Here is a 14,002-nt window from a genome sequence, read left to right as displayed (position 1 = left end):
TCCTATGTGCAATTAGTAGTAGTGCTTAGAGTGAAAACAAAACTTACTAAAAATAAAAATTATCATTGTAGCTGTACTCTCAAAGTCCCAGAAATGCTTGAGAGTGACAGAGATCTTACAGAGTTAATAAGATATGATTATTTAGCAACCTATTCATTCCGTTTCTGAGTTACTGAATCAAGATTTTTTACTCAGTAAACCGGCAAGGAGACTTTTCGTTAAATACTGTGAAGCAGATAATCTAAAATCACAGATAATCAAACATAATTTTTATTTGGTTTTAGAATATTTTGGTACATAAAGTGAAATACAGACACCTGATACTTTTTTTTTTAAAAGATTTAATTTACTTGAGAGAGAGAGAGAGCACACACGCAAGTGAGTGGGGGGCAGTGCAGAGGGAGAAGAAGACTCCCTGTTGAAGAGGGAGCCCAACACAAGGCTCGATCTCAGGACCCTGGGGATCATGACCTGAGCAGAAGGCAGACACTTAACTGACTGAGCCACCCAGGCGCCCCAGCCACCTAATACTCTTGTAAATCTGTAAACTTCAAACAAAATAATACACAGTGAAGAACTGGAAAATTATCATACTTTCTAAATGTGTGAAATTATTCTTTATCTTTATAATTATCATTAAACATAAAAGTTTTTTGCATGAGTTTGAAATTATTGTCCTATGATTTTTGTTTAATGCCTTCCATCAACTGGAAGAAATGAGGTATTTTATTTAAATTTTACAGTGAGTTACGAGTTGCATAGAAGAATTCAACTAAACAAGGTATCAGGTTGTGACAACTTTACAACATAAATCACAGTATTGAAATTGCTGGTTTATTGACTGCCACCTTTCACTAGATATTAAACATGTGAAAGATAACAACTGGATTTTTTTTAACCTACCCTAGTATCTCAACAAAATTTTGGTTGAATGGATTATTAACAAAAAGTTGAAAAAAAAATCAACTTAGATATCTTTGATTAACTGTAAAATCTGAAATGATATTTTAAGTCACAAGATGTGGGGTCAAATCTTATTTTACCACAAATTATATGATTTTAAGCTCCACCTCAATGAGACTCAGTTTTCTCATCTGAATAAAGAGAGTAACAACTGGCCCATGTATTTCAGAGTAGCTACAAAGGTAAAATGAAGTAATGTATGTAAAAGTCCTTTGTAAATACCTAACAAATGTAATTTTCCATTATGCTACTGCATGTACAGTTAGGACCAAGTGTATAAAATAAGAAAAATTTTTAAGATGCAATATAACTACTCATATTAAAAATACATGTCACATATTACATGTCACACCATTTTCTCCCAAGTGAAAACAGCGTGACTTCTCTCTTCCGCCTACAAATATACTTACAAGTACTGGTCAAAAAAGAAATGTCGGTGCTCGAGCGGCTTATAGCGCATGCGCGGTGATGCTTCTGGGCTCCGCCGTGCCCGCTCGTTGCCTCGGCCGCGCTGCCGGGTGCCGACAGTGTGGAGCTGCTCCGGCTGGGCCCGCGGGGGGACCCGGGCGCCACAGGACTTTTTCCGTGCCTGAAAGTAAACACGCCATTAAGATGGCGGCTGGATGCCAGCCAGTAGGCGGAATTTAGGATTTTGTATCTATGTGGCTGCCAGTGATTGGTTGTGCAACCTTGGTATATATAGACATGCACGGGCGGGGGAGAGAGGGATCCCAACAGCTACGCATAAATAAAGCTTGCTTCGCTGAGGTCTCCTGGTCGTTCTTGCTGGCGAGAGCGACAAAGAAAGAAAAAAAATATCCCTTCCTTCGAGACACAGTACCCAGTGCTTTATTTTCTCTGCTAAATACTGTTAAAGAAGAGTGGACATCTATGCATATTCCTCCTCAATGCACTGAAATCAGACTCTGCCACCATTGCTTGTAGAACAGCTTTGATATGCTTAATCCATGGGTTCCCTTCTCATTCCACATTTTATTCTATCTCTGAAAATTTCTTGTACCTTGTATCTCTGGAAATTCCAAGTACCTCTCCCATTCATACTGGCTTCTTTATTCAAAATAAATATACTCTGCTTTTTTCCCCCTTATTTCTGATGATTCATCTTTTTTTTAAAAAAAAAAAAAAGATGAATCATCAGAAATAAGGGGGAAAAAGCAGAGTATATTTAAACTTGTTCAGCTTCTTGTTCTTCAAATGTACGTGTTGTATGAGGTTTCAACCCTTGAACCTCCTTTTTACTCACTGTGTAGTTCAGCCTAGATGATTCAGCCTACTCTGGCGAACTTGGGCCTCATCTCTGCACAGCCAGCTTCTAAATCTGTATCTTTCTACCAGCTCCCACCAAGATGTGATGTCTGTATTTCTAGTCATTGACCAAATATATCCACTGGATATACTTCAGTCCGCATGTCAAACTCACTGTTCTCCCTTTTCCCAAACATCTTCCTTCCGTTTGTTGCTGTTCTTGATAGACAACCAAGCAGAAAGCTTAGAGTCATCAGTAATTTCTCCCCTCCTTAGCTGTCATCTTCGTTATCTATTAAGAGGATCTATGGGCTCTATGTCTGATCCATCTTAATTTCCACTGCCTTCATTGTTTCTTTTTAAAAATATTTTGCCTCTTAAATACATCTTTCTGCTTTGGTCTCTCACAATTTAAATCCATCCTGTTACAAATGATGCTAAGGAAATAAAAACACTACCCTGTTTTTTGTGTTTATTCTTTACCTGGAAAATCAACCCTACACTCTTTGACATGGCATTTGAGACTAACTAATGTCTTTCCAACCTGTTTTTCTAGTAACTTCTGCCTACACCCTTCTCTCTCTAGAACATGGTTTACACTTTCAATTTCATAGCCCTAGTTCATGGTATTGCCTCTACCTGTTATGGCTATTCTTCATTTGTCAAAAGCCTGTACATCTTTTGGGCCCATGTGATACATCATATTCTCTATGGCACTTTCCATAACCTTCCTTCTTCTGTACTCTTCTGCTGCTATCAAAATTAAATTTAAGTATTCTAAATGTTTACCTCCTTCACTGCATTAAACTAAAGGTGAAAAGGTCTAACCCACTTTGATTCAGATATTCTTCACACAATGCCTGACAAATAGGGTATACCCAGTAAATACTGAACTGAACAGCCCTATTACTGATTTATATAACAAACAGAACAAACCTAAAGAATAATCTTCATCTAGATTTTGCTGGAATCAAATGAAACTCATTTGGCTTTGGATTAATACTGAAAATATACCTAAAAGATGAATTATCCATTTAATCCTCTCGGTTTTAAGTAAATCAAACAGCTAAATTTCCCCCTTGTAGTCAGTTTAGAAGGAGGCAGGAAACAGTTGCATAAAAATCCAGTCAAGTATCTGTAAAAATACATGGAAAACAAATGTAAGACCCTTACTAGTGCTATTACAATATCAAGGTAAGGATCATTCGGTCTGCTAAAGTCTTTTGTATATTAAAGAGTTAAAGACATTGTGAAGCTTAAAAATAACATTAGTTCAGTTAAGAGTAAACTTTTTTTTTTAGTTTTTTTTTTTTTTATAAACATGTATTTTTATACCCAGGGGTACAGGTCTGTGAATCGCCAGGTTTACACACTTCACAGCACTCACCAAAGCACATACCCTCCCCAATGTCCATAGCCCCACCCCCACTTCTCCCAACCCCCCTCCCCCCAGCAATCCTCAGTTTGTTTTGTAAGATTAAGAGTCACTTATGGTTTGTCTCCCTCCCAATCCCATCTTGTTTCATTGATTCTTCTCCTACCCACTTAAGCCCCCATGTTGCATCACCACTTCCTCATATCAGGGAGATCATATGATAGTTGTCTTTCTCCGCTTGACTTATTTCGCTAAGCATGATACGCTCTAGTTCCATCCATGTTGTCGCAAATGGCAAGATTTCATTTCTTTTGATGGCTGCATAGTATTCCATTGTGTATATATACCACATCTTCTTGATCCATTCATCTGTTGATGGACATCTAGGTTCTTTCCATAGTTTGGCTATTGTGGACATTGCTGCTATAAACATTCGGGTGCACGTCCCCCTTTGGACCACTACGTTTGTATCTTTAGGGTAAATACCCAGTAGTGCAATTGCTGGGTCATAGGGCAGTTCTATTTTCAACATTTTGAGGAACCTCCATGCTGTTTTCCAGAGTGGCTGCACCAGCTTGCATTCCCACCAACAGTGTAGGAGGGTTCCCCTTTCTCTGCATCCTCGCCAGCATCTGTCATTTCCTGACTTGTTGATTTTAGCCATTCTTACTGGTGTGAGGTGATATCTCATTGTGGTTTTGATTTGTATTTCCCTGATGCCGAGTGATATGGAGCACTTTTTCATGTGTCTGTTGGCCATCTGGATGTCTTCTTTGCAGAAACACGGCAGGGATGTCCATTATCACCACTGCTATTCAACACGGTACTAGAAGTCCTAGCCTCAGCAATCAGACAACAAAAGGAAATTAAAGGCATCCAAATCGGCAAAGAAGAAGTCAAATTATCACTCTTCGCAGATGATATGATACTATATATGGAAAATCCAAAAGACTCCACTCCAAAACTGCTAGAACTTATACAGGAATTCAGTAAAGTGTCAGGATATAAAATCAATGCACAGAAATCAGTTGCATTTCTCTACAGTTAAGAGTAAACTTAAAGAAAAGTAGATATATGCTAAAGGGTCAGCACTAACTCACTGTCATGAAATATTTTTGTATAACTCTTAAAAAAATCTGAAATAAATACTAATTTAATGAAATTATACTCAGTTTTACTTTATGACTATAGATCATGTATCAGCAAATTATAGCCTATAGGCCAAACCTGCGTGGCACACATCTGTTTTTTAAAAATAAAGTTTTACTGAAATACAGTCATACTCATTTTGTGGTGTTACTGTCTGCTTTTGCTCTACAATGGCAAAGCTAAGTAGTTTGAGACGGAGACTGTATGTACCACAAAGCCTAAAAATATTTACTATCTCACCTTTAAAGAAAACTGGCCAACCCCTGCTACAGATAATCAGTTGCAAATCTAGTTGAAAACCATGCCAGTTTGATATGTGAGGACTTTTTATTATTCTAGAATTTAGAATCTTTATGCAAAGATTTCTTCTCAAAAATCAAAAGAATAAAAAATAAAGTTTTAAAGATGTTATGATAGGAAATATACTGATGTCAAGTACATAGGAGATAAATGGCATACATGCAGGATTTTTAAAATAAATTATTTTATTTGTATATTTATATGGTGGCCTGTTTACTTAAGTAGGAAAAGGAGCAGCTATTCTTTATATTAGAGCATGTCCCTAAAAATTAACTCTTCTACCTCTACTGCCTCACTAAAAATAGAAACTTAATTCTTCCTACAAGAATAAAGGGACAAAGTTAAATATAATTAATTATTTTTTAAAATGAGGGGAGGGAAAGCTAGAAAGAGGAGAAAGAAAAGAGATAAAGGGAGAGGAAGAACCCGCTGTTACCTCATTCTCTAATTGATATGAAGCCAATCTGTGTACCAAAATTAAGGCCATCTCGGACATGGGAGAAAAACTTGTCAGGATGGCAGGATGTACAGAGGTCAAGATCTTGGTTCAGGTCTTGAATATTCTGTGGTAGAATTCCTCCCCGTTCTAGAAGAATCCTTAGGATAAAGATTTTTCAAAGATACCAAGTGTTTATTTTACCTAGCCAAAGCAGTAAAAAATACATACATATGAATATTGGTGTAAAAGAATTCTGGGAAAGATTTGCTTGGAACAATGAAAATTGGTTTTCAGATACAAAACATGAACAAGTCAGGAATTTGGAAGATTTTATCACCATTAATCACTTAAGTTTACATACGAACTGTAAAACTTTCTATATTGTCCTGCAGACATGACCTGGGTCCAGAATTTTATAATCAAAATCAAGTACTTATTTAGAAGAAACATCTAAAGTTACAAGGATATTTGCAGACAAGATTCATCTGAATCAGACAGAGATGCTTTTTAGTCATTTGGCCCTCCCACCTCTTGTCCTCCTATTAACAGATTTTCACAGAGAAATTGCTTCTCCATAAATACTTTACAATGTGAAATATGAATATTAATTAGTGATATTAATTCCACAAGTCACATTTAACAATCAATTTCAATCCTTTCTATATGCTAAATGAGGCAGAATCTGTGCAACGTTTTGTTGACTAGAATAGAAACACGATTAAAAATCAGACAATTTTCTTTTTTAGAAATAACAAATAATGGCTTTTAATAGCAAAACTTCGTAATTCAAAATTGAAAGGGGCCATAGAAAGCTTGAGAGTGACTATGTGCTTATATTATATACACTTCTGCTAAGAAATATATTCCTCTAGCTAGAAAATAAAAATAATTTTAAAATATCATCTTCCTGATAGTTTATTACATTACAGATTTCAGCTGAAGAAAGACTATGAAGCACATGACAACTTTTCTATATGAAGTTTAAGTACATCTCTCAAAACTATAAATCAAATAATAGTTTCCTGCACTTTTAAGTCAATAAGAGATAACAGGAAAATTTCTGTTAGTCAAACTTAAATGAGAATAGATTTCATAATCAAAATATGTTTTTGTATAAAATACGTATGTCAGCTACCTATTTATCTGCCACCTCAATTTTTCTTGGAGTTACTAATTGTTGTCTAAAATGATTTTCATTTTAGAAACAATAAGCAATAACCAAACTTGCAGTTTTGGAATGAAATCAAACATACCTGGTGGCTTTACGAATGTCAACGTAGGGATTTGGTGAATCAAATAACCGTACACATTCAGGATCAAGATTATGAAATTCCTTTGCTGATTCCCTTGGCAGAGTAAAACAGCAAGGTCCTACTGAAGGTCCCAGTACAACAATAATGTCTTCCAAATTACACCCATATTCTGTGATCATAGCATTCACTGTAGCCATAGCAACACCTAGCAAAGTACCCCTCCAACCTGGTAAATAGGAAGAAAAAGAGATAAAGGAAGTTAAAACATAGCATTTCACCTTAATTTATCTCTAACTTAAAAATGAGCAGAGTTAGTTTGCATATTTTTCGAAGTCCAGAAATAGCAATGAATCACAAGATCAATTAATTAAGCTAAATAACCAATTAACAAAAACACCGGTTTTTATTTTTCTTATTTTTTTAAAGATTTTATTTATTTATTCATTTGAGAGAGAGAGCAAGAGACAGCAGAGTGGAGAGGAGAGGAGAAGCAGAACCTTGGGATCATGACCTGAGCCTAAGGCAGACATTTAACTGACTGAGCCACCCAGACACCCCTAAATCACTGGTTTTTAAATGAGGTACACTATGCAAACCACCTGACATGGGAGAGATATGTAATGGGAGGTCCCTTCCGCTTCCTTTAAAAATATTCTATACTTTCAGTTTCCAGTGGGATTATACCTTATAAGTCTTCTCTCTCTCCTTCACTTTTTTTAGACACTTTTTTTAAACTTGGGGGGAGGAAATATACATATCATTAAATTTACCATTTTAACTCCTTTTAAGTGTATACTTCACTAGTGTTAAATATATTCACATTGTTGTGCAACCAAGTTCTATAACTTTGTCATCTTGCAAAACGGAAACTCATTAAATAACAATTCCCCATCACCACTTTGCCCCAGCCCATGGTACCCACCATTCCACTGTGTCTATGAATTTGACTACTTTAGATACCTCATGTAAGTGGAATCTTACAGTATCTCTTGTGACTGACTTCCTACATTTAACATAATGTCCTCAAGGTCCTCATTCAGGTGTAAGGATTTCCTTCCTTTCTAATGCTAAATAATATTCCACTGTATGCATTTATCACATTTTGCTTATCCATTCATCCATCTATGGAAACTTGTATTGCTTCCACCTCTTTGCTATTATGGATAATTCTGCTATATGCACAGGTGTGCTTTTGTTCTTTTGGATATATACCCAGAAGTAGAACTGCTGAATCATATGGTAATTGTATTTTAAAATTTTTGAGGAACCACCATACTATTTTTTATAGCAGCTGCACCATTTTACATTCCCACCAATTGTGCATCAGAGTTCTAATTCCTCCACAGCTTCACCATTTGCTATTTTCTTTTTATTTCTTTTTTTAATATTAGCTATCCTAATGGGTTAGGTGATATCTCATTATAGTTGTGATGCACATTTTCCTAATTATTAGTGGCATTAAGCATCTTTTCATCACTTGCTTGTTGGCCATTTGCTTATCATGTTTGGAAAAATGTCTGTTCAAGCCCTTTGCCCATTTTTAACTGGGTTATTGATTTTTTTGTTGAGTTGTAGATTCTTTATATATTCTGGACATAAACTCCTTATCAGATATATGAATTGCAAGTATTTTCTTCCATTCCATGTGCTGCCTTTTAACTTTGTTGTCTGTGTCCTTTGATGCAGTTTATTAGTTTTGATGAATTTCAATTTATCTGTCTCTACTCTTGTTTCTTGTGCTTTTGGTTTCATATCTATGAAACCATTGCCTAAACCAAGTTTATGAGGATTTACATTTTCTTTAATAAGTTTTATAGATTTAGCTCTTACATTTAGGTCTTTAACCTGTTTTGAGTTAATTTTTATATACAATGTAAGATAAATATCTAACATCATTCTTTTGAATGTAAATATCCACTTTTCTCAGTACTATTTGTCGAAGAGACTGTCCTTTCCCCACTGTATAGTCCAGGTACCTTGTTAAAAACCTTTTGATCATATATGCAAGGGTTTATTTCTGGGTTCTTTTTTTATATATTTTTATAACAAGTTTTGAAATCAGAAAATGTCAGACTTTTAACTTTATTTAAGAGTGTTTCATTTTGACAGCTTTAGTATATGTGCTGCTGAAGCAAGCACTCATTTTGACAGCTTTAATCTTTGATATTTAAAAATAATGTTTCAAAACCTAAGAAGTAACAAATAAGATTCTCTTTTTATATCCAAAATCGAAGACTCAAATAACTTTTTGACAATGTCAAATCATAAATGTGACTTCTAGTCATCCAATCCCATAACTTTAGCTAGATCAGAAGAAAATATGCCACCTTCTTATTTTTTTGTCTAAAAAGCACAATAGATTTACAAGCAGAAAGAAATATCAAAGATCATCCCTCATTTTACAAAGCCATGGCCACAGGATAATCTAAATAGCACTTTAAAATACCTTCAGAAAACAAAATTCATAACCTTAACACAACAACGAAAATCCTTTGTTCTTAACTTTAGATAATATTTAAAGGCACTAGACTATAACATATTAAGCTAAATGCAGTTTTCCAAACATATCTTGCTTCTTACCTCCATATCTTTACACATATGCTGCTGCACCTTCATCCTCATGAATACCTTTCTCCAACATACCTTATCTTCTTGGTCCCCATTGCCTAGACTTTAAAAGTTCTCAACAAGAGCCAGTACCACTTCCTCTCCCTCTGAAGTGTTCTGAAAAGCATGGAGGTGCTTTTTGCTGTTGTTGTTGTTATTACAACTGGGGTGCTACTGGCATTCGGAATTTTGAAAGCCAAGCAAATTACAATATAAGATTTTCTTGCCCAAAATGTTAAAAGCAACCCTGCTGAGAAACCCTGGCACCTAGTCAAGTCCTGCAAATTCCTCCGGAATCAGGGTACTGCTTCCTTTGGGAATTCTACTCTGATTCATGTAATTTGACTTAGGTACTGCTTTTATTTGTACCTATAATAAAAGTATGCTGGCTCTACTTCTATTTTATATTTAATACCTGTAAAGTAATTAACTGTCATGCCCACTAGAAAGAAATTATAACTTTTCCTATACTACAAAACTGGTAAAATCCTAAATGCTTAATTAAGTACACTTACCAGCGTGAGCAACACCACATGATTTTCTGACAGGATCAGCAAAAACAATTGGTATACAGTCAGCACCAAGAGCTGCTATTGTGACTCCCCTCTGATTTGTGGTGATTCCATCATAAGATTCAGGTTCCTTCCTTCCCATAATCCAGACGTCATTGGCATGATCAGTCTAATACCAAAGATGTGTGATAAAAATATTTTGAAAGTAGAATTTCTGATCCATAAGCTTTTTCTGAAAATACTCATTTTGTATGAAATTATATAACCAGTTTAATATTACTAGCAAGCATTAAAAACATCACTTCAATAGTAAAATACCAAATTTACTTGTCATTTAACTTTTGGTATTATAATCTCTATACATTTTATTCAAAGGAAAACAGACTTGAACACTTAACAATTTAATACAGTCCATCACAAACATCTCTTACTAGAGATGGGTAAATATCTCCTTGCAGCAGTTTCCATAAAGTACTATTTATGGAAAGAAGTTAAGTTAATTACCAAATTAAAGATATTCTTACTTTTCCTGACCCAAATAAAGCTAGAATTCTATAACAAACAAGGTATCAATAGTGATCCTAGTTCCTCCTAATGTTAATTTAGAAAATAATGGCCTTTCTCTCCCACCATTCTGGAATCTTCTTTCTAAACCAAAAAGGGCAGTGGTACTATAAGAATTAACTGTACTTTTAGATACAAGAAGCTTCCTGTGAAATATATCTATGAAGAACTGATTTTTAGGCTCTAGTGTATAGATCCAAGAAAAACAACCATATCATTATCCTAAAATTTTAGATAAAATACCAGATGCAAAAGTTAAATAGCTTGTTTAAAGTCCATGAAGTCATTAGCACCGTCAAGAATATATTTTAGATCGTCCAAAACATGAAACAAAATTTTACCTTTATTCGGTAAAATTTCTCCACATTAAATCCTACAGCATTTCCCAACCTACGCAGATTTTCTTGAACAACGACCTTGGGATCTCTCCTTTTGGAACTACTGAAGAGATTGAATGAGCTAAGAGTTGGGATGTAGGATATTCCACCTGTTCTTGTAGTAAATCCGTGTAAGAAAATATCTGCTGAATAGAAGTAACGAAGAGTAAAAATATGCTATACAAAAGACTATAAAATGTTACAAGCCCAGTGTCTCAGCAAGACTCTCCCTGAGACCTCAAGCTGCATGTTTTTCTAGCTTCCAATTTCTTCAGCACTGTGTACCTCATGTGTTCTGTTATATATGGCTTTATGTTTGCTTAACCTTCCCCATGGGATTATTGCTCTTCAAAGAGTATCTTCTGTCCCATTTGTCTTTGTTATTCCTAACAGCATATAGCCCAAAGTAAATATCATTTAACCAAGAAGATACACATTGTAAAATTTCATTCTTCTGTGAAGGTGCCAATGAGTTAAAGTATCAGAATTTCTAAATAGGAGATGCTTAGGGTCATAAATCTCATTTTAAAGGAAGGCTGGGGTATTTGTCTTAAAACTGAATTTGCATAATGCAAATTTATTTGCATAATGCAAATTTATTTGTTAAGCAAATTTGCATAAAGCAAATTGGCATTGAAGGGACTATCCCTTGGTATCCCTTGACATCCCTCACACTCCCATGTTGCAACTGATGTCAGTGAGATAATAAAACTATAGTCTATGAAAGAAAGGAGGAGGAAAAAGGTGAACAGCCTCTAAAGAAAGACTAGTTTTTCATGTATACAGCAGAAACAACAGAGTGTTTAACACACCTGAGATTAAAGGAGATGTGATAATGGTTAACTCTCCTCTCAGTGCTGGCAGGCTTCTCAAATATGTTTGAATTTCATTCTGGATTGCTTCTACTTCTTGAGCTGTGATCATGTTTATTTCAGTGGATTGTTTCAAAGGATCTCCCCTCGAAGTCACCTGTAAGTCTTCAAACTCAAAACTGTAAACATCGGTGAAGAGCTGATCAATAAAAGCCTTCAGTAATGTCTTCCGGTGCATGGGTACAATTACTTTAATGCTGGTCAAATTTTTTTCATCAATTTTTTGCTTAATAGTATACAAAGAGGCAGCCATACTAGGATTGCTAACAGTCTCAAATCCTCTCAAGAGGGTTGATAATCCATTGCTTGCTTCTAATTCACAGTGATTATGTGCACCATCCCTTTCACAGCTGATGTTACTGCAACATATTATACAAAGAAACTTGGCTTTGGCAGCATGGTGGTATCTGACAGCATTCAATGTCTTTAGTAATGCCTGATGACTGTTTTTCTGAGAGTTAAATTTCAAACCAAAGAAATCAACCAACACTGCTTCTGCCATCCTTCAGGAGGGTACAAGGCCCTTCAAAGATTTCTGTGCCTCCTAAGAAATCACCTACAAAGAAAAATTAGTCTAAGAATGCAAAATTATATCAACCTTCTCATAGTTACAAGTTTGTACCTACGTTTAAAAAAAAAAGTTTTACCGATCTAAAAACATAAAAAAATAGATCTAGATGACTCCAAGAAAAGCTAGTCCATTATTTGTCCTAACAGAACCATGAACGTGGAACCATTTGTGAAAGTGATTTGTACATCTTTCCAGTAGAGCAACAGTTCCTGTGTGTATGTGTGTGTGTGTGTGTGTGTGTGATGTTTTTTCATACAGCAAATTTTAAGTAGGGAATTACTTAACTTAGACAAAGTCCTGCTTTTTAATTACAGGGTGTCAAATTATGGTATATGTGTATCATTAATCCTGACATGACAGGCATGTTAGTTCACACCCCTTCATATGAAATATTGGGGCCTTCAATAGGTTAATGGAGCCACATCTAAAATTTACGGTTTTTTAAAAAAAAATTTTTTTTTAAGATTTTATTTATTTATTTGACAGAGAGAGATCACAGGTAGGTAGAGAGGCTGGCAGAGAGAGAGAGAGAGAGAGAGGGAAGCAGGCTCCCTGCTGAGCAGAGAGCCCTATGTGGGACTCGATCCCAGGACCCTGAGATCATGACCTGAGCCGAAGGCAGCGGCTTAACCCACTGAGCCACCCAGGCGCCCTTAAAAAATTTTTTTTATTTATTTTCAGCATAACAGTATTTCTTATTTTTGCACCACACCCAGTGCTCCATGCAATCCGTGCCCTCTCTAATACCCACCACCTGATTCCCCCAACCTCCCACCCCCCGCCACTTCAAACCCCTCAGGTTGTTTTTCAGAGTCCATAGTCTCTCATGGTTCACCTCCCCTTCCAATTTCCCCCAACTCCGTTCTCCTAACTCCCCTTGTCCTCCATGCTATTTGTTATGCTCCACAAATAAATGAAACCATATGATACTTGACTCTCTGCTTGACTTATTTTACTCAGCATAATCTATAAAAGCTGAAACGATTCTAGGATTTACACAGCACTCTAGGATTTGGAACAGACGTTACTGCCCACCTGCTTCCTTACTCCGTCCCTGGCCCCCACCCCGCGCAGGAGCCGCCTTGGGTGGTGAACCCCGCGGCCCAGGGCGCTTTTCTCCTGCAGCCACTCCCAACCTCCACTCCGGATGGTACTGGGCTCCCACTGAAGTTCATCTCGCCAGATTTGAAAAACAATGAGAGAAGCGAGGGGAGTGACAACCATCCTCCCTTCTGCCTTGGGAAATGCCACCAAAAGCATCTGTCCTCCCGATCCCGTACTTGGTCTCCACCAGCCCGGGCGCCTCCACCGCCTCCTCCCCGCCCCCTTGAGACTTTCTGACCCCACCGATGCCCAGCGCAGGCAGATTTCCCCGTCCCGCTTGTGGGCGCTCCGCCTCGGCTTGCACCCTCCGGCTTCTGCGAGCTCCGAGAAGCCCGGGCGCCGCCACCACCCCCCACCCCCAACCCGGAGCCTGGACGGAACCCGGAAGCCACGACCGTGGCACCTGGAGTTCTAAGCCTGACCCGCGACTCCGCCGCTGCAGCGCCTGGACCACCTCACCCACCTCACCGCCGACCCACCAAGGGCGCCCCGCCAGACGTGGGCACGACGGCTGGGGCCCAGCGGCTGCGGAGAACCGGGCTGAGCCAGGCCGGCGACCTGCAGGGAGGGACGAGCGGAGAAGAGGGCTGGGTACGGAGAGGCGCCGAGGGAAAGCCCGAGAAGAGCCCAGCGCCGGCCCCCGCGGCCGC

The 14,002-nt window shown here is 37.4% G+C and overlaps 1 protein-coding gene across 2 annotated transcripts; it reads right to left on the bottom strand.

Annotated features, from left to right (window-relative positions):
- Positions 1–2,995: 2,995 nt before the first annotated feature.
- LACC1 (laccase domain containing 1) lies at positions 2,996–13,922 on the bottom strand. Of its 2 annotated transcripts, none has more exons than XM_032314843.1 (7): positions 13,816–13,922; positions 11,618–12,233; positions 10,770–10,951; positions 9,868–10,033; positions 6,746–6,971; positions 5,490–5,650; positions 2,996–3,364 (listed from the first exon to the last, which is right to left on the bottom strand). In XM_032314843.1, exons 2-6 carry the CDS (start codon positions 12,177–12,179, stop codon positions 5,491–5,493), a joined length of 1,296 nt encoding a protein of 431 aa, XP_032170734.1. In that variant the 5' UTR covers positions 12,180–12,233; positions 13,816–13,922; the 3' UTR covers positions 2,996–3,364; position 5,490. The 2 variants fall into 2 exon arrangements, with proteins under 2 accessions (XP_032170734.1, XP_032170735.1); XM_032314844.1 differs by having other exon boundaries at positions 10,770–10,948.
- Between the last annotated feature and the right edge of the window lie 80 nt (positions 13,923–14,002).

Source organism: Mustela erminea, chromosome 15 (assembly GCF_009829155.1).
Source record: "Mustela erminea isolate mMusErm1 chromosome 15, mMusErm1.Pri, whole genome shotgun sequence".
Classification (NCBI taxonomy): Eukaryota; Metazoa; Chordata; class Mammalia; order Carnivora; family Mustelidae; genus Mustela; species Mustela erminea.
This window is presented reverse-complemented; position numbering and strand designations above follow the sequence as displayed.